Source organism: Chenopodium quinoa, unplaced genomic scaffold (assembly GCF_001683475.1).
Source record: "Chenopodium quinoa cultivar QQ74 unplaced genomic scaffold, ASM168347v1, whole genome shotgun sequence".
NCBI lineage: Eukaryota > Viridiplantae > Streptophyta > Magnoliopsida > Caryophyllales > Amaranthaceae > Chenopodium > Chenopodium quinoa.
The window spans coordinates 1,797,001-1,820,449 of NW_018742329.1; the positions used below are offsets into that span (position 1 = coordinate 1,797,001).

At 35.3% G+C, this 23,449-nt stretch overlaps 2 protein-coding genes across 2 annotated transcripts; one reads left to right on the plus strand and one right to left on the minus strand.

Moving 5' to 3' along the window:
- The first annotated feature begins 673 nt into the window (after positions 1-673).
- Positions 674-11,342, plus strand: LOC110689950 (protein SRG1-like). Its single transcript, XM_021866771.1, has 4 exons — positions 674-913; positions 6,941-7,188; positions 9,276-9,597; positions 10,955-11,342. Exons 1-4 carry the CDS (start codon positions 674-676, stop codon positions 11,210-11,212), a joined length of 1,068 nt encoding a protein of 355 aa, XP_021722463.1. The 3' UTR covers positions 11,213-11,342.
- A 7,555-nt stretch (positions 11,343-18,897) lies between these two features.
- LOC110689525 lies at positions 18,898-22,539 on the minus strand. Its single transcript, XM_021866308.1, has 3 exons — positions 22,215-22,539; positions 21,550-22,091; positions 18,898-19,917 (listed from the first exon to the last, which is right to left on the minus strand). The coding sequence occupies exons 1-3, from the start codon at positions 22,537-22,539 to the stop codon at positions 18,898-18,900; spliced, it is 1,887 nt and encodes a 628-aa protein (XP_021722000.1).
- Between the last annotated feature and the right edge of the window lie 910 nt (positions 22,540-23,449).

Here is a 23,449-nt window from a genome sequence, read left to right on the forward strand (position 1 = left end):
CGATCCTAACCGATTTTTTTTTTTATAAGGTAAGGAGAACGATCCTAGCCATAACTCAACCTTCACAGTTTTAATTTGTGGTATTTGCGAGTTAGACACTTTGACAGTAAGGGGGAAGGGAAGGGATCCCCACCTTAGCTTTCACAATTAAATTTAGCTTTCACGCACGACCATAGCCCTACAATTAGAGGTGTCAAGTCGAATATCCGGGTCAGGTTAGGTAGAGCCAGATTGGGTTTGATTTCAAACTTGAGTCATGTTAAATTATGTGTCCATGGCCGGCTTTAATTTCAAACTTGAATCATGTTAAATTATTGTATCCATATAAGTCGAAATATGAATCGGTTTCAAATCAAATAGGTCAAATCAGATTTTAACAGGTCTATAGCTCTACCTGCATTTCCACAAGTTTTACGTACTGTATCCTACAACTAGTTGGTATAATTTTCTTATAAAGACAACAAGAATAATTATTCCACTTCCATGCCACGTACAAAAATTCTAAGCAGACAAATTATCATGGCCCTAGTAGTCAAATTTGATGGTTGAGTAGAAAATTTAATCTTAAAGACGCAATTAGTAACCAAAAGTCTACCTTTTAATCTTTATAAATCCGATTAAAATAATGGTAAAAAACATTATAATCAAATCATAGATAGCAAAAGATTTTGTAATGGAAGGAAAAATAATAAACCTAGTAGGATCGAAATTAGTACCTAGTGTTCAAGAACTAGCAAAAGATTGTCCTAAGGAAATCCCAGAAAGATACATACGAAATGATCAAGATCCTCCATTAGCAGCTGACGATGAAAATCTTCAATTGCCAACTATTAATATGGAAGCTTTGATTAGTGGAGATGGAGTTGAGCTTGAGAAGTTGCATTCAGCATGCCAAGAGTGGGGCTTTTTCCAGGTTAATTACGCTATAATCCTCTTGTTTTGCCTTCATTATTAGTTGCTAACTAGCCTTCTGGCCCGTGCGATGCACGGGTTATTCATATAAAATTGCATTGATAGATAAGTGAGGAAATATCAGTAAGTCATTATAGAGTATAATATGTAATCGGAAACATGATTACAGAAATTAAAATTTTGGAACTTTAATCGAAAAAGAGGCTTAAATATGTGAGATAAAAGTTAATTGTGCAATGTATAAACTATATTTAGATAAGTAAAATTAAGAAAAACTAATAATAAAATAGTAAAACCTAAATAAAATGTAAAGCATATAATGCTCCTAAATTTTCTATCACTATTTATTTAGGATGAGTTTTTCCTATATAAACTGTAATTGATATCATTTTCAATATAAGAGAATATAATAAAAGAAAACATATTCTTCGGTATTATTTCATTTTCAAGAATAAATATAAGTAGGTGCGGCAGCTCTACTCGTTTCTCATATAGTTTATAAATATTACTTATTAATCTGATCCAATCACCCATTATACTTCCGCTGTCTCCAACAAATTTGGTATCAGAGCCGGAATAATTATATCATGGCTTCCAGTACATCTACACCATTTTTCTCTTATTCCCAACCGACACTTCCTATCTTTGATGGAGAACATTATGACTATTGGAGTAGTCAAATGCAAACATTCTTTATATCCCAAGATTTATGGGAGCTCGTGGAAGGAGGCTATGAAGACCTTCCAGAAAATCCTAATGAAGCACAACAAAAACTACACAAGGAAAACAAGAAAAAAGATGCACTTGCTTTACGATATATTCATGCAGCCGTGAGTAAAACTATATTTCCCCGCTTATATGGATTGAAAAAATCCAAAGAAGCTTGGGATACATTAAAACAAGGATTTCTAGGAAATGAAAAAGTTGCTGTTAGATTACAAAATCTATGGAGAGATTTTGATAACCTGGAAATGCAAAAGACAGAAAATATCCAAGTTTATTTTTCACGAGTCACGGAAATAGTTAATCAAATAAGAAGTCTCGGTGATACATTAGAAGAAAAAAGAGTTGTTCGAAAAGTATTAAGAAGTATGACAGAAAAATATAATTCTGCCACATTTATAATAGAAGAGTCTAAGGACTTGTCAACTCTCACAATGCATGAGTTGATGGGATCTTTGGAATCACATGATCAAAAATTGAAAAGAAATACAAATACCGATCAACTTGTAGATCAAGCGTTTCAATCCCAACTTAACATATCAAACAAACAATATCAAGGAGAGTCAGAGAAAAGAGGGGGAAACCAAAGAGGACATCAATATGGTAGAGGCCGTGGTACCCAAAATTTTAGCCGTGGCCGAGGACAAAGTAGAGGAAGAGGTCGCGGACAATATCAAAATTATCAACAAAGGTCAAATAATTCTTGTCGTATTTGTGGTAAGTCTAACCATCAATCATCTGAATGTTATTTTAAATGTAAGAGATGTCGTAATTCAAATCATTCTCAAAAAGATTGTTGGCATCAAAATGGAAATAATACAAATGAAGCGAATTTCACCGCTAACGCTGAAGGTGAACAATTATTTCTTACGTGCATGGATGCACAAAATAAGTCTAGCAATTTATGGTTTCTCGATAGTGGTTGTAGCAACCACATGACAGGAAATAAGGACATGTTCATCAAGTTAGATATGGGTGTAGCAAATCAAGTCACCTTAGGTGATGGAAAAAAGGCAAACGTCGAAGGACGAGGAGTCATTGCTGTTAATAGCAAAGCAAATAACACAAAATACATACATGATGTTCTTTATGTGCCTAATCTGACACATAATCTCCTAAGTGTTGGGAAACTTGTTCAACGAGGATATTCAGCAAATTTTGACAATGGAGAATGCATTGTTACGGACAAAAAATCTGGTACTATATTGGCGAAAGTACAAATGGCTGATAATAAAGTTTTCCCGCTTCATATGCCACAAAAGAAGTTGGCATTGCAAGCAAATGTTATGGATGAATCTTATCTATGGCACTTACGATATGGACATTTGAACCAAAAAGGATTACAATTATTGAAACAAAAAGACATGGTCGTGGGATTACCACACATTGATAGAAATATTCAAGTTTGTGAAGGATGTATATATGGAAAAATGCATCATCTTCCATTCCCAAAAACTTCGTGGAGAGCTAAAGCTCCTCTTGAATTAGTACATGCAGATATATTTGGCCCCACAAGAAATCCTTCTCTACAGAATAAGAGGTATTTTCTATTATTTGTCGATGATTACACTCGTATGATGTGGATATATTTTATTGATCAAAAGTCAAATGCTTTCAATGTATTTGTCCAATTTAAAGCATTAGTTGAAAGACAAAGTGGTTATATGATAAAGACATTGTTTATATAACCCTTTTATGGAGCATTGTAGAAATGAAGGAATAAAAAGACAATTGACAGTCTCACGAACACCTCAGCAGAATGGTGTAGCAGAGAGAAAGAATCGCACAATTGTAGAAATGGCAAGAAGCATGATGGAAGAAAAGACTCTTCCTAAAACATTATGGGCTGAAGCTGTAAATACAGCTATTTACATACTCATCCGTTCACCAACTAAAGCAGTTAGTAACAAGACTCCTTATGAAGCTTGGAATGGTAGAAAACCGGTTGTTATTTAAAAGTTTTTGGATGTATTGCATATGCCTTAAACAAAGATCAAGGTAAAGACAAGTTCGATCCCAAAGGGAGAAAGTATCTTTTTGTGGGATATAGTGATGAATCAAAAGGCTATCGTCTCTTAGACCCACAAGCTAAGAAGCTAATAGTCTCCAGAGATGTTATATTTGAAGAATCGCCAAAATGGAAATGGGATGATGAAATAGTTCATTTTCCTGTGCAAGAAGAAGCTATAAATTCTCGTAACCCAGCTCCAACAACAATAAATAATGAAGCAAACAGTCCGCATAGATCTCCTAATAATGTGTCAAATACACAAACACAAGAAACCTCATCTTCTCCAGTTTTAAATCAACCAGGAAGAATTAGAAAAAGGCCTTCTTATTTGGATGATTACGAGTGCTATTTATCTAAAGCAAATGACACGGAAACATTAGCTTTATTTGCAAGTGAGCCTTCTAGCTATAAAGAAGCATCAAATGACGATGTTTGGATAAAAGCAATGGATGAAGAAATTGCTATGATTGAGAAAAACAAGACATGGGAGCTTGTTGATTACCCTGAAGGTAAAGATATTATTGGTCTAAAATGGGTTTATAAAACAAAACTAGACCAAGACGGAAATATTCAAAAACACAAAGCAAGGCTTGTTGTCAAAGGATATGCTCAAAAATCCGTAGTTGATTTTAATGAAACATTTGCTCCAGTAGCTCGTATTGAAACCATTAGGACAGTGTTAGCCATAGCTGCACAGAAAGAATTATATGTTTATCAGCTTGATGTGAAATCCGCATTTCTGAATGGTGTATTAGAAGAAGAAGTGTACGTGGAGCAACCACAAGGTTATGAAATTAAAGTTTATCGTTTGCATAAAGCGCTCTATGGGATTAAGCAAGCGCCAAGAGCTTGGAATAGTAGAATTGACAAATATTTTATGAATAACGGATTCAAAAAGAGTCCAAGTGAACCATCACTTTACATTAAAGAAAACAATGATGGGCATTTTCTCATTGTTTGTCTTTATGTTGATGATCTAATCTACACTGGAAATGATATGAAACTCATTAATGAGTTCAAAGAGTCTATGATGCAAGAATTTGAAATGACAGACTTAGGACTCATGAAATACTTTCTTGGAATTCAAGTTACGCAAACCAAGGGAGAAATTTTCTTTAATCAAGAAAAATATACTGTGGATCTCCTAAAGAAATTTCATATGGAAAATTGCAAACCAGTGAATACTCCTATGGCATTGAATGAAAAATTAAGTCAAGATGATGGAGCTAGTAAGGTCGATGGTAATGTGTACAGAAGTTTGGTAGGTTCTTTACTATACTTAACTCATACAAGACCTGACATAGCTCAAGCAGTGAATATGGTATCAAGATTTATGAATAATCCTAGCAAATTACATTTTTCTGCCGCAAAAAGGATATTACGATATCTTCAAGGTACTTAGAAAGTAGGTCTAAGATACCAGAGTGAAGTTGATAAAGAATTGATTGGTTATACTGACAGTGATTGGGTTGGTTCCATTGATGATCGTAAGAGTACATCAGCCTACATTTTCTGTTTAGGCACTAAGATAATATCATGGAATTCAAAGAAACAACAAACAGTAGCACTTTCTTCTGCAGAAGCAGAATACATGTCTGCTACTGAAGCAGCATGTGAAACAGTTTGGGTACGAAGAATTTTAAAAGACTTGGGTCTTCAGCAAGAAAGCCCCACGATGATATTTTGTGACAATATGTCTACTATCGCTATGACAAAGAATCCAGTGTTTCATGCTAGAAGTAAACACATTGAGATTCGACATCATTTTATACGTGAATTAGTCAATGAAGAAGAAATACAGCTCGAGTTCATCAACACTAATGATCAGCCAGCAGATATGCTTACCAAAGCTATAACAACAGAAAAGTTCGAGAAATTTAAAACATTATTAAACATTGCAAATTAAGAGGGGGAATTTGTGAGATAAAAGTTAATTGTGCAATGTATAAACTATATTAAGATAAGTAAAATTAAGAAAAACTAATAATAAAATAGTAAAACCTAAATAAAATGTAAAGCATATAATGCTCCTAAATTTTCTATCACTATTTATTTAGGATGAGTTTTTCCTATATAAACTGTAATTGATATCATTTTCAATATAAGAGAATATAATAAAAGAAAACATATTCTTCGGTATTATTTCATTTTCAAGAATAAATATAAGTAGGTGCGGCAGCTCTACTCGTTTCTCATATAGTTTATAAATATTACTTATTAATCTGATCCAATCACCCATTATACTTACGCTGTCTCCAACAAAATAGAAGATGGAAGTGCTAAATTTAAAGAGAGATTAGGAAAAAGGTTGAATTAAAGGGGAGAGATGAAGATGAAGAGATGAAGTGTGTATGAAAGATGAATTATAAATCTAATGAAAGAATTAAAAAAAAATTGGTGTAATAAAAAATTAATAGTGTAAGATGACATGTGACACTATGGTAGAGGAGTGTAATAAAATGGATGGGGACATGTGTCTTTCTTAGTTTCTTAGTTATAGTTTTTAAATATTAAAGTATAGAAGTATAGATTCGTGTACATTATTGGGACACATTTGACACGCTTGTCCATCCTAACTTTAATTGTTTTGATTATGCATGTTTGCCAATGGACATATTTTTTCAATAACTCTAATTGTATACTCTGTGCTATAACTTTTGTAATGGGTGCAGCGTGTTTCATTTATTTTTATTTCTAATTGTTAGAACAACACCAAATGTAAACAATAAGGTCTTCAATGTCATTTATGACACCCGGTGCACCCCTTAGCAAATTTCGGTGTTGTTTTAAGTTTTAACTAGTGCTCATAGGTGGTGTTTGTTGCTTAGTTAACCCAAACTATAGTTGATATTGTTGTCTTATTTTGGTATTAAAATAGTTATTGACTTATTGTTTATGTATTATATATATATATATTTCCTTCGTATTGTAATAAGTGTTACACTTACTAAACGTGGCCGTGTTTTAAAGTAATAAGTGTTACATTTTATTTTATGACAAAAATCTAAATTTTGATATTATATTTTTCTTTTTTCATGGTTCTCACATAAATCCACCACTACTTTTTTTTTTTTATTATTATTATTTATTTCCTTTTACATTCATTATTTTTCAATAAATTATTAGCCTCACTATCTTTCTTTTACAATTAGTAAAATACTCTCTATTTTATTTAAGTCAATTAAATTTCCTAAAACTATATGACGGTCAACAATTATTAAAATACGAAGAGAGTATTAATAATATAGTAATATAATAATATTGGGTAGTTAACTAGTTTGTGATAATGTGCAGCTTATAAACCATGGGATAAGTTCTTCACTGTTGAAAAAAGTCAAACAAGAGACACAAGAATTTTTCAACCTTCCACTAGAAGAAAAGAGAAAATACTGGCAAACTCCAACAGACGCAGAAGGATTTGGACAAGCCTTTGTTAAATCAGATGACCAAAAGTTGGATTGGGCCGACATGTTTTTCTTAACAACCTTGCCTAAACATTTGCGTCGACCCAATTCGTTTCCCATGCTACCTCTTCCATTCAGGTTCGCCTTCTACTACGTCCTCCACATTGGTCATAATTTGGAGAGAGTATAGGTTAATATTCATGATAAATGAAAAAGGTTTTTATCTCGACATTTCTGTAAATAAGTCAACAACTTTCTACAAACGTCAGGCTTACAAATGTTTAGTTACGAAAAGTCATGCTAGATAGGATATTTTATTGATTTATTAACAGAAATGCCAATAAATTAGCTTTTTTTGTTTATTACGATGATTAAATGGGGGCTCCATCCCTCGTTTTATACCAAGTATTCCCTTCCTTTCAATATTTCGTAACATATACATATACAAGTGTTGGAAATAAAGAAAGGAAATTCAAAGGGTCAGATATGGGCGGGCGCCCGATCGGGCGCGAGAAGAGTCGTAAAATTCTTGAGCCCCGTTGCCAGATCGGGCGAGCTCCGCCCGATCGGGCGCTAGAAGAGTCGTAAAATTCTGGAGTTCCGCCGCCCGACCGGGCGAGCCCCGCCCGATCGGGCGCGAGAAGACGTCTGAAAAAAAAGTGTTCGCCCAATCGGGCGAGCTCTGCCCGATCGGGTGCGTGTTTGTCCCTTGGACTCCAACGGATCCCTTAGATTCCTCTTCTAGTTTGATTTCTTGTAACCCCCCATTTAAGAGGTTGATTATGGTGTTTTAACCACCATAATAATTCTGATTTCATTCTTCTTGTTCAAGAATATTCTCTCTATGATCTTTTCATCTACCTCAATCTCTATTATAAAATAGAGAATAATTTTTTGATTTCATACACTTGAAAATACATTCAAACACAATAGCTTAAACACATCTCTCTTTGGGCATAAGATACTTGACTTCAACCTTCCACCCAAAAGTGTCTTTGTGTGAAAGAGGTGTGTTAACCTCAGGGAACGTGCCGGCGAATACAATTGAGCACCATGGTTGCGCCGGAATTTCGTTTTCAAGTCAGTGATTTGCATTACGACACACCATTTGTTCGTTTGTGTTGTGAGATCAATTTTTCGGTCTTACTTGTTATTTCTTTATACTATTACTATAGATTTCTTCTATATTTACAACAATAAGTTGTCCATAAAATCGTTTGGTCATAACATTTTTTATATTGTAAGGAGGACTTCATTCTTTCACTTTTAATTACAATATTTTGACTTCTATACTTGTCAATTCATAATTTAAATGATTTATTTCTCTAATCATATATAATATATGTTACCCCCTCTGTGTTTAAATAAATGAAACAATTTGACTTTTGTACTATTCATCTAATTCACTTTGACTAATTTTTGTGCTTTATAAATAAGAATTAATATAGTCTTGTGGTTACGTACTTGTTGGAATCTTCCCAACAAATAGTTTATTAATATATTATAATTTTTACTTATTTATAATAAAAGATATTATCAGTCAAAGTATTATAATTGCATAAGCTAAGTGCACAAAGAAAACGTTTTATTTATTCAAACATGGAGGGAGTATAAAATTCGCATATAAGTTTATAGCAAGTTTAGCCCAAGTCTTAAGACTTGGATGTGACACCATTTTTTGTGGTCTCCATTGAAAATGATATCATTTAATTCTTGTTAAGAGTCACTAAGACTTGCACAAATTTATCACTTTAGCCCTAAGACTCAAATATATGACATATTATGTAGAAAAGTGTAAAAATAAATAAATAAATAAAAGGATAATAAAAATAAAAGTGAGGTGGTTGCAATCTCAAATCTTAAGTTGAGTTTTGAAATTTTAAGACTCAAATTGAGACTTGTTTGAGATTTAAGAAGAAAAATGGGAAAAGTCTTAAGCATAAGTCTTAAGACTCAAAATGATGATGTCACCCCAAGTCTTAAGATTTGGGGTTCGTACCGAGTCTTAGATTTGGGACTAAACTTGCTCAATATTTAAGATCATAAGAAACACTATGTAACAAAATAGTTGGAGTCCTTATTTTTTAATAACTACTATAGGAAATAGGGGTTCGACCTTAAAGTCTTAGACTACAAACTGAAATTATTTACATCATACTGTACTTTATTTCTTGGCTTTTAAAAATGTAATTCAATAGTAACATATGAAAATAATCCTCATGCAGAGACGCATTGGAAAATTACTCAACCGAGGTTGATAAACTCTCAAGGAAAATCTTAGATTTTATGGCAAAGGCTCTAAATTTTGATAATGATGGCAATGTGTTTGGAGAAATTTCTCAAGCAATGAGGATGAACTATTATCCACCGTGTTCTCAATCGGAAAAGGTCATTGGCATTGTGCCTCATACTGATGCAACAGCCCTTATCACTATCCTCCTACAGCTTAACGAAATCGAAGGCCTCCAAATCAACAAAGATAACAAATGGATCGCAGTTGACCCCCCACCCGATGCCTTTATAGTCAATATTGGTGACATTTTGGAGGTAAGTACGCAATCCATTTTCTCAATGTAAATCCCTGTTTTAACAATAGAGAAAAATTGATATTAATAACCCCAATTTTGCTCTATTTTCTTTAAATAATTTCAACTCTGGAATAATCCTAATTTTTTGGAGTGTTTTCTTTCTTTAATTGCAATGACCGGTTACCTATTAAATGTTTTTTTTTTATTCTTAATAGCACGTGTCGCAAATTATTTGGTTAAAAAATTTTAAAACAAAATTAAGGATCTATTCTCTTCAACTTATTTTCAGTTTAGTTCAACTCCAATAGTTCGGTTCAACGATTAGTTCTTAATTTTCTTCTCTCACAAAATATTCAGTTAAGTTCATTAGTTTAGTTCATTTTAACTCAGTTCAGTTAATCAAAACAAGCCTTAAATATAAAACACCATCCAAACACTAAATCCCGGCAAACCCAACCTTGACGTAAGCTAGCTCCCCCCCCATCCTTCTCTTCCCTTGCGCCGCTATTCCCCCTCCCCTATGTCGGTTTCCTTCCTCCTCCTGTGCTGATCATCCGAACCCCCCCCCCCTTACCACCCTCCTCCTCTCCTTTTTCGACTCTCCCCCAACATCGAATCTCCTTTAAAACACTCGAACTCCCTTAAAATCACCTCCCCCACTCTCGAAACCCCCAAACACCCCTTCCCCATCGAAAACCCTAGCTGATAGGGTTTTGGGGTGGGAGGAAGGGCGATTTGGTTTTTTTTTTTTTTTTTTTTTTTTTTTTTTTTTGAGTGAAGGATGGGTTTGCTTGGTGGTCACGTGGTGGAATAGGAGGGAGTTTTAGGGAGAGGGAAAATCGGCTACGCTAGGGTGGGAGAGGGGCGGCGAGCTGGGCAATAGTGGTGGGGTTAAGGTGGGCCAGTGGGGGAAGGGGCTGGTACTTTATGATTTATTTTTATTTTTTTAATAATTTTTTCCAATCAGGCTAAAATTGACATGTTTCATGCATGTAACTTGATATAATAGGTCATTGATATGATTTGTTGACCAGTTTAGGATTGAAGAAATATAACACTCCCAAAATTTGAATTATTTCAGAATAATTCAAAGTTGGAATTATTAAAAGAAAACAGAACAAAGTTAAGATTATTAATATCAATTTTTCGTTTAAAAAAAAAAGAAAGAAAAAGTTTGTTCAGTAAGAACATGTAACTTTAAAATAAGAAATATAAAAGGGAATCAATAAAAATAATTTAATTTCAATAAAAATAATTTCGATTTAATAAAAAAAAGGTGAACAAAATTGAACTAAATCTCTAGCTGGTTTTTTTTTCTTTCTTTTTTTTTTGACAAAATATATATACGGTTTAATCCTTCTACTTGTATCATGTAGATAATGAGCAATGGGATGTACCGAAGTGTTATGCATCGAGCTGTGGTGAATGCAACTAAAGAGAGGTTATCAATTGCCACATTTGTTTCCCCTTCACTTGATCGTGAAATAGGCCCCAACCCTAGATTAATAAACTCGATCAATCGTGCAAAGTTTAAAAGAATCAGCATGAAAGATTACTGGAAGGGATTTGTTGATCGTCCGTTGGATGGAAGAAGATACCTTGATGGTGTTAGAATAGTTGATGATGATGCATGAGCATTCATCAAGATGCAACTAGTCAAAAGAAAATTTAACCTTGCTTAATTTGTTGGCATTATTCATGATCACCAATTTATCATAATGTTATTGTAAAATGCCTTCTTACATGATCTTCCTTGTAACAAAAAGTGCGCTTGACGTTTTATTTTCTAATGTATAAATTGATGTATTTATGTAATATATTTATAAAAATAAAATAAAAAATATGTATTACTAGTTAATATTTTGGGAGAAAAAAGGAACGTTGGTAATCACATTCTTCTGTAGAATTTATACTGTTAAGATATTTGTATTTGTTGTTGCTGACTAGGACAAGTTTGTTACATTATTCTAGCTGTAATATCTTGTATATATGTTGCTCCTCTCATCAATGAAAACTTAACTTTATCTCCAATATTTCTTCCTCTTCTTCTCTCTATATTTCTCTCTGTTTTTCTCTCTAGAATCTAGGTTTCTATCATGGTATCAGAGCTGCAAGGTGATTTTGCGGCGATTTCTTGATGATTTCTGCATAATTTGCAGATTTTCCTTTCTTTTCTCTTCATAATCTTCTGATTCTTCCTGATTTTGATTCTTGATTTCTTGATTTTCTTGAATTTTCGGATTAATTTTGATCGATTCAGTACGATTTTTTCAATTCCTTGAATTCTTCGATAATGGCGGCTTCTACAGAAAATCAATATCAGAATTCGAATAGCGTTAAGTTCGATGATCCTTACTATCTCTCTAATGGAGATCATCCAGGCATGCAGCTTGGAAATCACATTCTTACTGGTTCGAACTTCCTGAATTGGAGTCGCACTGTTCGTATGGCTCTAATTGCTAGGAATAAGCTGCAATTTGTGGATGGAAGTCTTCCTTCTCCTGGTGTTGATTCACCTGACTACCAAAAATGGTTGCGTAATGATTACATGGTAATGTCCTGGATCTTGAACTCAATTGATAAAAATTTAGTTGAGAGTTTTATGTTTGTGAATTCTTCACATGGTTTGTGGAAGGAGATTTCTGAACGATTTGGTCAATCGAATGCACCTCAATTGTTTGAGTTGCATCGCAATTTGATTTATACTAATCAGAATAATGATAGTATTGCAGAATATTATGGAAAATTGAAGAGTGTTTGGGATCAATTGCATGTTATTGAAGGATTTCCTGATTGTACTTGTGGTGCCTTGGCGAGTTGTAGTTGTGGTATTCTGAAGAAGTTATTGGAGATGGAACAGCGAAAGAAATTGATTCAATTACTTTCTGGATTGAACAGAAATTATGATCAGGTTACCATAAATTTGTTGAGTGTTGATCCTTTACCAAATGTCAATAAGGCATATCATACATTACAACAAATTGAGCAGCAAAATAGGTTGAATCAGTTCAGCTCTTCTTCACATGAAATTAGTGCGTTTCATGTTGCTTCTGGTAATATTGCTCCTACTCCTAAGGTTTTTCCTAAACCTAATTTTCAGTATAAGAAGGATTTTAAGAGAGCAAAATCTGAGTTGACTTGTGAACATTGTAAGAAGCGAGATCATACTGTTGATCAATGCTTCAAGTTGTACGGTGTTCCTGATTGGTTTACTACTTTGAAGAACAAAGGTTCTGCAAGGGTTGCTGGTAATGTTAGCGGTTCTGGTGCTATCTCCTCTGGTAGTGCTTCTTGTAATTCAGCTGATCCTGTTGCTATGACGAATTTATACAATCAATTTTACAAGATGATGCAGCAGAATTCAGACAATCCTCTATCCTCAGCGGTCAATTTTGCAGGTATTGTTGTTGCATCTAATGTTGAGTTATTGGATGAAGTGTTTCATAAAGATGCTTGGATAGTTGATACTGGTGCTAGTGACCATATGGCTGGTAATATTGATTTGTTTGCTTCATTGACTTCCTTACAAAATCCAATTAAGATTAAATTGCCTGATGGAACTATTACCTCTGTTTTGTATGCTGGTTCAGTCATTTTGACTCCTGAAATCTCAATTTCTGATGTCTTATTTGTTCCTACTTTTAAACACAATCTTCTGTCTGTAGGAAAAATGTTAGATCAACATCAATTGCATTCTCATTTTACAAATGATTCATGCTTGTTTCAGGACCCTGTAACTAGAGCTGTCAGAGCTATTGGCACAAGACATTCTGGTCTTTACAAGTTCACTTATGTTTGTCAGCCTTCTTCTTCTTCTTCTTCTTGCTTACCTACATCTAGTTCACATTCTGAATCTACTAATGCTGTTAAGTCTGTGAATAATATTTTGACTAAGCATGTTAATCCTAGCGTGGATGTGATTCATGCTAGACTTGGTCATATTTATACTATCAAATTGAAACATGTAATAGTTCCTTTGACAGGCAATAATAATTGTGATTTTAGTTGTGAAGCATGTGTTCTTGGTAAACACCATAAACTTCCTTTTCCTATCTCTATTTCTATGACTGTTAGTCAGTTTGATTTAGTTCATGTTGATCTTTGGGGCAAGTACAGGAGGCCTTCTTTGTCTGGGGCTTCTTATTTTTTGACTGTTTTGGATGATCATACTAGAATCACATGGACATATTTGCTTCATGAGAAAACTCAGGTGTTTGGAATTTTGTCTGATTTTATTGGTTATGTAAGTACTCAATTTGGTGCTAAGATCAAAATGATTAGAAGTGATAATGGGACAGAATTTATTCAAGAATCTTGTGCTAAGTTATTTTCTGAGAATGGTATACTTCACCAAAGGAGTATTCCAGGCAATCCTCAGCAAAATGGCAGGGTAGAAAGAAAACATAGGCACTTGTTAGAGACAGCTAGAACTATGAGGTTACATGCTGGTTTACCTCTCAAATTTTGGGGTGAATGTTTGTTGGCTGCTACCTTTTTGATTAATATCCTTCCTAGTTCTGTTCTCAATTGGAAAACACCACATGAAGTTTTATTTGGAAAAGTTCCTGAGTATTCTCATTTAAGGGTTCTAGGTTGTCTGTGTTATGCTGCTCAGAAGCTTGGTGATAAATTTGATGCTAGAGCTAAGAGATGTGTATTTGTTGGGTATCCTTTTGGTCAGAAGGGTTACAAGTTGTATGACCTATCTACTCATAAGATCATTTTGAGTAGAGATGTGGTTTTTGTGGAAACTAGTTTTCCTTTTAAGGTTGGCTCAATTTCTGATCAGCAATCTCCTAGTGGTATTAGTCTGGATATGGTGAATCCTGCTTTAGATCATGCAGATTTGGTTCATTTAATGCCAAATTCATCTTCTGATCCCATTTCTTCAGACACTTCTACTTCTTTTCATTCTTCTGCTCATCACTCTTCTCCTATTCATCATTTCTTTAACTCTGAAAATGAACATTCTGAGTCTCAGGGATCTACTGAAATTCTTGAGACTGGTTCTGTGTCTCCACCTGTTCTAAGGCATTCTTCTAGGCCTAGATCAATCCCTAGGAAATTTGATAATTTCCAGGTAACTATTCCTGGTATTTCTACCAATTCTGATAGTGTTAGTCAATCCTTCAATGTGTATACTGAGCCCTCTTTGTTAGCCATGGATGTTGATACTAAGCTTAACTTGATCAAGGTGTTGAATGCTTTTGAACCAAGTTCTTATTCTCAGGCCAAGGATCACCTAGAGTGGGTGAAGGCTATGGATAGAGAGATTGAGGCAATGGAGAAAACTGGTACTTGGGAATTATCATATTTGCCACCTGGGAAAAAGGCCATAGGTTCTAAGTGGGTCTATAAGACAAAATTTAGGCCTGATGGTACAGTTGAAAGATGCAAGGGAAGGATTGTGGCTCGAGGTGACAAACAGATGAAAGATAAGGACTATAAACATACATTTAGTCATGTTGCTAAATTTACCACTGTCAGAACAGTTATTGCTTTGGCTGCAACTTATAATTGGGATATTCAACAAGTTGATGTGAATAATGCTTTCTTTCATGGTTATCTTGATGAAGAGGTTTATATGATACCTCCTCCGGGCTATACAAAGGCCCTTCCTGGTCAGGTTTGCAGATTAAAAAAGTCCATTTATGGTTTGAAGCAGGCTTCTAGGTGCTGGAATAAGGAATTGAGCAGATTCTTGATTGATTTTGGTTATTCACAGTCAAAACAAGATTACTCTATGTTCATAAAGAAAGATAAGAAATCTTTTACTCTAGTGGTGGTTTATGTGGATGATTTACTCATCACTGGAAATGATTCAAGTGCTATTTCTATTCTGAAGTCTGCTCTACATGATGCTTTTACTATTAAAGATTTGGGAAGTCTCAAATATTTTTTAGGAATTGAAGTTTCTAGATCTAATTCAGGTATACTTTTGAATCAAAGAAAGTACATTCTGGATATGCTCAGGGATGCTCATATGGAATCATGTAATCCTGCTTCTTTTCCTCTTCCCAAAGATCTTAAGCTGAGTGATTTTGAAGGAGATGAACTTTCTGGTCCTGAAATTTTTAGGAAAATCATTGGTAAGCTGTTGTATGTCACTCTCACTAGACCTGATATTAGTTACTCAGTACAACAACTCAGTCAGTTTTTGCATAAACCAAAAGTTCCTCATTTGAATGTTGTTGTTCATATACTGAGATACTTAAAGGGTACTGTTAATATGGGGCTGTTTTATGCTGCTCAGAATGACTTGACTCTTACTACTTATAGTGATGCTGACTGGGGAACATGTACAAATTCAGGAAAGTCTTTTTCTGGTTATTGTGTTTTCTTAAGACAGACTCTCATATCCTGGAAAACGAAGAAACAAAAGGTTGTTTCCAAGAGCTCTACTGAAGCTGAGTATGGAAGTATGAGCTACACAACTAATGAGGTTATTTAGTTGGAAGGTCTGCTTTCTGAGTTAGGCATTCATGTTCCAACTCCAATACCTCTATGTTGTGACAATGTTTCTGCACAACATCTTGCAGAAAATCCTGTTTTCCATGAGAAAACAAAACATTTGAGGAGCAAACATCACAAGCTGGATGTTCATTTTGTGAGAGAAAATGTTCAATCTGGTTTTATTCAGACAGTACATGTCAAGTCTGCTTTGCAGCTTGCAGACATTATGACAAAGCCTTTAGGGGCAGATTTACACAAGTTTATGTGTTTCAAAATTGGTCTAGTTATTCAACCTCCTACTCAAGATTGGGTTTGTAAAGTTCAAGATGTTTCATCTTGAGGGGGGATGTTAAGATATTTGTATTTGTTGTTGCTGACTAGGACAAGTTTGTTACATTATTCCAGCTGTAATATCTTGTATATATGTTGCTCCTCTCATTAATGAAAACTTAACTTTATCTCCAATATTTCTTCCTCTTCTTCTCTCTATATTTCTCTCTGTTTCTCTCTCTAGAATCTGGGTTTCTATCATATACCAATTAACCAATTAATTTGAATGACATTGTATTACAAACACTTTAAAATATGATTACAGTGTTTAATTTGAATGTATTCGTTATTACTACTTCTGATTCTTTGCTCAGTTTTAGTTGCAACAATCTGTTGGATTAAAAAGAGTAAAAACCAAGTTTTTTGGAGGTTGATTAGTTTGCTCCACAAGGAGATTGTGGCCTACAATGTTTGTCCACAAGTGGGTAGTGGAGTGAACTTTTTATGTCTATTTTATAAGGAAAAATCAGCCTACTCCACAAGTAGGTTGTGGCCAACAATGATTGCCCACAAGTGGGTTGTGGAGTAGACTTTTCATGTCATCATACATTTTACTTTTGGCATTCTTTCTTCATCTCTTGGATTCTCTTGTAACCCCTTATTGAATTGGATGTTTATTGTGATTTAATCATCCTTTGTTGTCTAGATTCATCCTCTTGCTCTTAATCTTTCATTATATATTTTCATGATTAAAAATAATGAAAAAAAACACAATTATTAAACACTTTAAGCTAAACACATTCCTCTTTTTGGGCATAAGTTTATATGAATCCAACCTCTCATCCCCAAAAGTGTCTTTTTATGAGAGTGGTGTGTTAACCTTAGGGAACGTGCCGACGAATACAATTGAGCACCACGATTGCGTCGGAATTTTGTTTTCAAGTCAATGATTTGCATCACGACACACCGTATTTGTTCTATTGATATAAATCAACTTTTCAATCTTATTGATTATTTCTTCTTGATAACCTTGTAAATATATCTTATTTTACAACACAATTAGACTAAAATTATGAGAGGTTTTGGTCAAAGTATCACTACTAAGGTAACCATATGAAGATATTGTTATATTGTGGATGTTATGGTGAAAAGTAAACAACTATAAACGGGTAAATGGACTTATGTTTATTTGTAAACTACAAGATATCGACGTCAAGTCAGTGTACAAATTCATATAGAATTTGTGCACAACAAGTCAACAACCAAATTAGAGATGACATTCAAACAGCATAATGACATCAATATGGTATAAGAATTTTCAGCATTTGATGCCAAATAAAGGGAATTGAGACATTACTTCAATAATCACAAACAATAATTATTCTCAGCTATAATGTCAACAAAGGTCTATATTTGAAACTAATAGTTCCTTTCCTTAAGGCATGTTCTGTCCGGCTTAATTTCAGTTCACTTCAGCTCAGGTCCAACCAATTCAGTTCAGTTCCTAATTTCCTTCGCTCATAAACAATTCATTTTAATTCAGTTCCGTTCATTTCAGCTCCAATCAGTTCAGTTTTTTCAATAAATCGGAATAGACCTTTTGTGAGTTAGAAATGTAAGAAATAAGACTTCTTAATAAGACTATATATTGTAATTAGGCAATTAGATACCTACTTTGTCAAGTTGAAATAAAATTACCTACATATGAAATTTCGTAAAGTAAATCTAAGAATACGAAAACTCTAGTCATCCCCATGAGTAGCTCAGGAAAGAACAAAATATTTTTCCTCTAACCTGCTACAATACATAGGCTCTATTCACTTCATCTTAAAAAAAAACATAATATTTAGTAAAATTCATTTAAATTTAGTAAAAACCGGTAATTGTAAAAGAGAAATATATGGAGAAATAGAGAATTAGTAAAAATATTTCATTTCAGCAAAAATAATTTAAGTTTAATAAAGTAATTTTAGTACAACAAAAATAAGGTAAAAAAAACGTGAACATACGTCTAAATTTTTAAATTCCAAGAGTGAGGGTGTGAGGGATAGCTCAAGTGGTTAGAGCTTCCCTCCCGATCCTAGGAGGTCCTGGTATCGATCCTCACCCCCGCCCCTGTAGCTCTCTAAACACACAAAAAAATAAATAAATAAATAAATTCGGGGTGCTAAATTAAAGGGTATGTGCTATGTAGTGTATCATGCTGGTATTAATCACTACAATGCATATCCATCTATCACGATATTCTGTAGTTATTATTTTTTTTTTTTTGAAAAGCTCCAAGAGCATATATTAGATATAAAACTCAGCCAACATCGAGCTTAGCAAGGGAGGCTACCCCTGGCGGAAAGTTATCCACTTACAAATTCTCAATACCATCAGGTGGGTATTGCCTCGCCACGAGGTGAGCAACACAGATTCCCATCCGTTTGATATGAGCACAAACAAAACTATCAAAATCCCTGCTCATTAAACGGATATCATCTATTACAAGGTCTAAAGGAGTCTTGCCTTCTTTTGATGAATTGATCAAATTGGTCATTGTAATGGCATCAGATTCCAACTCCACCTTCCCATACCCAAGCTGACGTGCGACCTAAAGCCCCATCCTAGCAGCCATAGCTTCGAGCACTTTAATAGAAGGCATCCCTGCAATACGCTTCACCTTAGCTGCCACCATAACCCCCTGCTCATCCCTCAATACCATTCCAATACTAGCATTATTTTCGTTGATAACAGCAGCATCAGAATTGATGCGAATAAACACCGCAGAAGGCGGCTTCCATTCATTCCTCGCCACAGCAGTAGGGGAGCTGACCCTCACAACATTGTTGTATTTCTTGTAATCTTTCACTAATCTCAGAAAGCCCAGGACCCTCACATCTCTGTTCTGCCAAGAATTATCAAACACCACTGAGTTACGATACGACCACGTAGCCCACGCAAAGGCAGCAAACTCCAGCAAATCGCTCTTATTCAGTTTTCCTTTCACCCACGTAAATTTGTCAAAGAAACTCTCGCTTGGTGCATCACGAAGCAAGTCAGCAAACGGAGAAAAATCCCACACTTGGCTCACATTTGGGCATAGGAATATCGCATGGACTATGCTTTCTTGTGAATTATGAAACACCCCACACACACCATTATCCCTAACATGTCTTTGTCGCAATCTACCAAGCGTTGCCAAAGATTTCGTACATGCTCTCCACAAAAATTGACACAATTTGGGAGGACCACCATTATTCCATATCGCATTCCAGATTGCAGCCCTATCACCTCTGAAGCGTTCTGTCCAGCCACTCACATGACCCATCCTTGCTAACCAGTAACTTGATTTTGTGGTGGAGTACATTCCATCAGTAGCAGGTGACCAATACATAGAGTTCGAAACATTATTTAAGCTCAACAGAAGTCCCTGCACTATAGCAATATCCTCAGCAATCAAATGTTGATGTAAAGCCTCAACATCCCAGCAATGTCTTTTGTGATCAATTAATTCCGCAACACAAAGATCAGCGGGGCTCTCTACATTCACTGTAGGAATTTTAATCCCACTGTCACTAGGTAGCCAAAAGTCTTCCCATACATTAATCTTTCCACCGTCACCAACCCTCCACTTTAATCCATCCAGTAGGATTGACCAGTGGCGGAGCCAGGATTTTCAACTTGGGGGGACAAAATCGTACACTGAATCTTCCTCTAATGGTACATTACTATTACTTGAACCAGCCATTTCGATACCATTTTCTTGACTTTGAGGGGAGCTTAATGAAGGTGAGTTATTAGACTCATTTTCATTGAGTTTCGGTCAAATCGTCCGCAGGTACATAAACTGCTTGAATCGAAGTTATGGAACCTTCTTTTGTAGAAGTAATTCTTTCCTGTAACGTACCCATTTCGGTACTAAGGGTAGGTTTATAGCCTACAGCGGAAGGCATTCTACCTTTAAACAAGAATTGTCAAGATCGGGTTGTTTAGTTGCCTTGGATTTGTTTGAATTTGGTGAATCTTTTGACATTACCTAATTCAATTGAAAATTATATATCAATTTCCACAACCACATCATTACATAATAACAAAACCTAAGATTCTAATTTCTAAATTTCTAATTCAACTATACATTTCAATCATTTAAATTCACAAAAACAGGGAAAAAAATAATAAACTATAAAACAAATTTTCAATACCAATAATTCAAAGACTAAACATTTCAATTTTCAATAAGTTCAAAACTTCAATACCCACAAATCAACAAATGACAAATCCACAATAATTCTCAATCGAAATTAAACAAGTAATAAGTTGATATATACAACACTTTCATCAATTAAACAAGTAATAAGTTGAAATTCGTCTTCAATACCCACAAACGACAAATCGTCAAATCCACAATAATTCTCAATCGAAATTAAACAAGATTAACAAGTAATAAGTTGATATATACAACAATTTCATCAATTAAACAAGTAATAAGTTGAAATTCAGATTTACATACCTCCATTGATTTGGGTGAATTGGGTTTAGCAAAGACCGGAAGACCAAAGACAGCAAGACACCCGACACCGACACCGCACACCGGCGACACGAACTGTCGTCTGTCGAACTCCAAATCGCGAACTGGTGATTTGGGTGAACAAAACCGGCGACGGGAGCAGGGGCGGAGACAATTAAGGGCGGAAGACCGAAGACAGCAAGACACCCGACACCGCCACTGGATGGGAGAAGACGCGAACGAACCGACAAACGGATGAAGTGCCGCTGACAAGCCTGACTGACTGAGAACTCCAATTCTCCAACTTTCGAACTTCGAAGAGAGAGAAATTGAGAATTGAGAAAGTTGGGGTTTAATTTTGCAATTTCTTTTCTTCTTCTTTCTGTCTCAGCGTGTTTCTTTCAGTTTTTTTTTTAATTATTTTTTCTTTTTTTTTTTTTTTTGAAAATGGGGGGACAAGTGTCCCCACATGTCCCTTAATTGGCTCCGCCCCTGGGATTGACTTCGCACCCCAAATACTCCTCCACACAAAGCTCGGATTGTGGCCCCTGTAAGATGATAAGAAATCACTATTCTTAAAGTATTTAACTTTAAGAACTTTAAAGATGAGGGAGTCTGGATTATTCATGAGTCTCCAACCTTGTTTCGCAAGAAGAGCTTGGTTAAAGGTCTTTAGATCCTTAAAACCCATTCCCCTAGGAGACTTCGGAAGGCAATGCTTTTCCCAACTCAACCAATGCATCTTGCGTTCCGTACCGGACGATCCCCACCAAAACGAGCAATCATAGCATGAATTTCATCAATGAGGGAATCCGGAATATGAAATAACCCCATCATATAAGTAGAGATTGCTTGAGCAACTGCTTTAATCAACACCTCCTTACCGGCTTGAGAGAGCAATTTTTCCTTCCATCCTTGCATTTTCTTCCAAATTCTTTCCTTGAGGCAAGCAAAAACCGCTTTTTTCGACCTTCTGATAATGGTAGGGAGCCCCAAATATTTCTCATGCTTCTCAACTTGTTTGACACCAAGGACCGCTAATATATCCATTCTCCTCATAACATCCACACATTTACTAAATGACACTTCATATTTATCAAAATTAATTTTTTGCCCAGATGCTCTTTCATATATGCCAATAATGTCGGCAATTTTCGAGCATTCCTGAAGTGTAGCTCTAGCAAATAAAATACTATCATCCGCAAATAACAAGTGAGATACTCTAGGAGCACCCCACCAAATTTGCGCTCCAGTAATAAGTCTAGCATTAGCCGCCTTAGACAACAAAGCAGAGAAAGCTTCGGCACATAACAGAAACAAATAAGGAGAAATCGGATCCCCCTATCGTAAACCATGAGTAGGGACTACCTTTCCATCATCCTGCCCATTCCATTTGAATGATTATGACACCGAGGACAAACACATTAACATTTTCTGTATCCATGCCCCACAAAAACCCATACGACACATCACTTTTTCCAAAAAACTCCATTCCACCCTATCATACGCCTTACTCATATAAAGTTTTAATGCCATAGTTCCCGCTCTACCCTCCTTTCTTCTTTTCAGAGCATGGAAAATTTCAAAAGCAACAATAGCATTATCAGTTATCAACCTTCCCGGAACAAAAGCACTCTGATGATGAGAAATAAGACCAGGAAGAATAAATTTTAGACGACTTACAAGGACTTTTGAAAGTATCTTGTAAACAACATTGCATAAACTAATAGGGCGAAACTTAGTCATTTTTTTTTGCTATTGACATTTCGAAATAATCACAATACAGATCTTATTTATTTCACCAAGATCCCCCCATTAATCCACCAATTCTAAATTAAAGCAACAATATCATGCCCAACAATATGACAACATTTTTGGTAAAAGAGAGCATGCATACCATCAACTTCGGGAGCCTTATTCGGGTGCATTTGCATGAGAGCTAGATGGATCTCCTCCGCCGTGGGAAAAGTCATCAGATTTTGATTCATCTCATCCGTCACCAAACAATCGAGCCCTGCAATGGCCTCCTCAAAATCAGAAGGCACAGACGACTCAAAAATGTTAGAAAAATAATCAGATATAATTTCTGAAATTTCCTCTTCATTATCATGCATTTGACCACTATTATCCTCAAGCTCATGAATAAAATTACTTCTTTGTCGATAACTCTCCTTGTGATGGAAATAAGAGGTGTTCTTATCTCCATTCTTCAATTCATTAACCCGGGACCGAGCATGCTAGTATGACTCATCTAGGCGCTGCAATTCATCCAGTTCCTTCACAATCCCCTTACATTGTTCGAGCATAGCCGCGTCGGGGTCTCTACTCTGCTAATCCTGTAACTCTTGCTCTTTCAATGCAATTTTTTTTTTCACATCCCCAAATACATCGCACGCCCATCTGCTTAGCTTAGTTGCACACACAGCTATTTTAGAGTTTATAGGCCTACCCGCATTACATTCCCACGCACTCTTCACTACTGACTGAGTCATGATTCGAAAGCCATAATGACTCAAAGTGGAATCGCTTCTTTCTCCGTCTCTGGCAAGTAATAGCATTTGTCTCAAGTAGTATTGGTGCATGGTCAGAGTAAGAAATTGGATAATGTCGAACAGCAAACCTAGGGAACACAGACCTCCACGCCTCACAAGCCAAA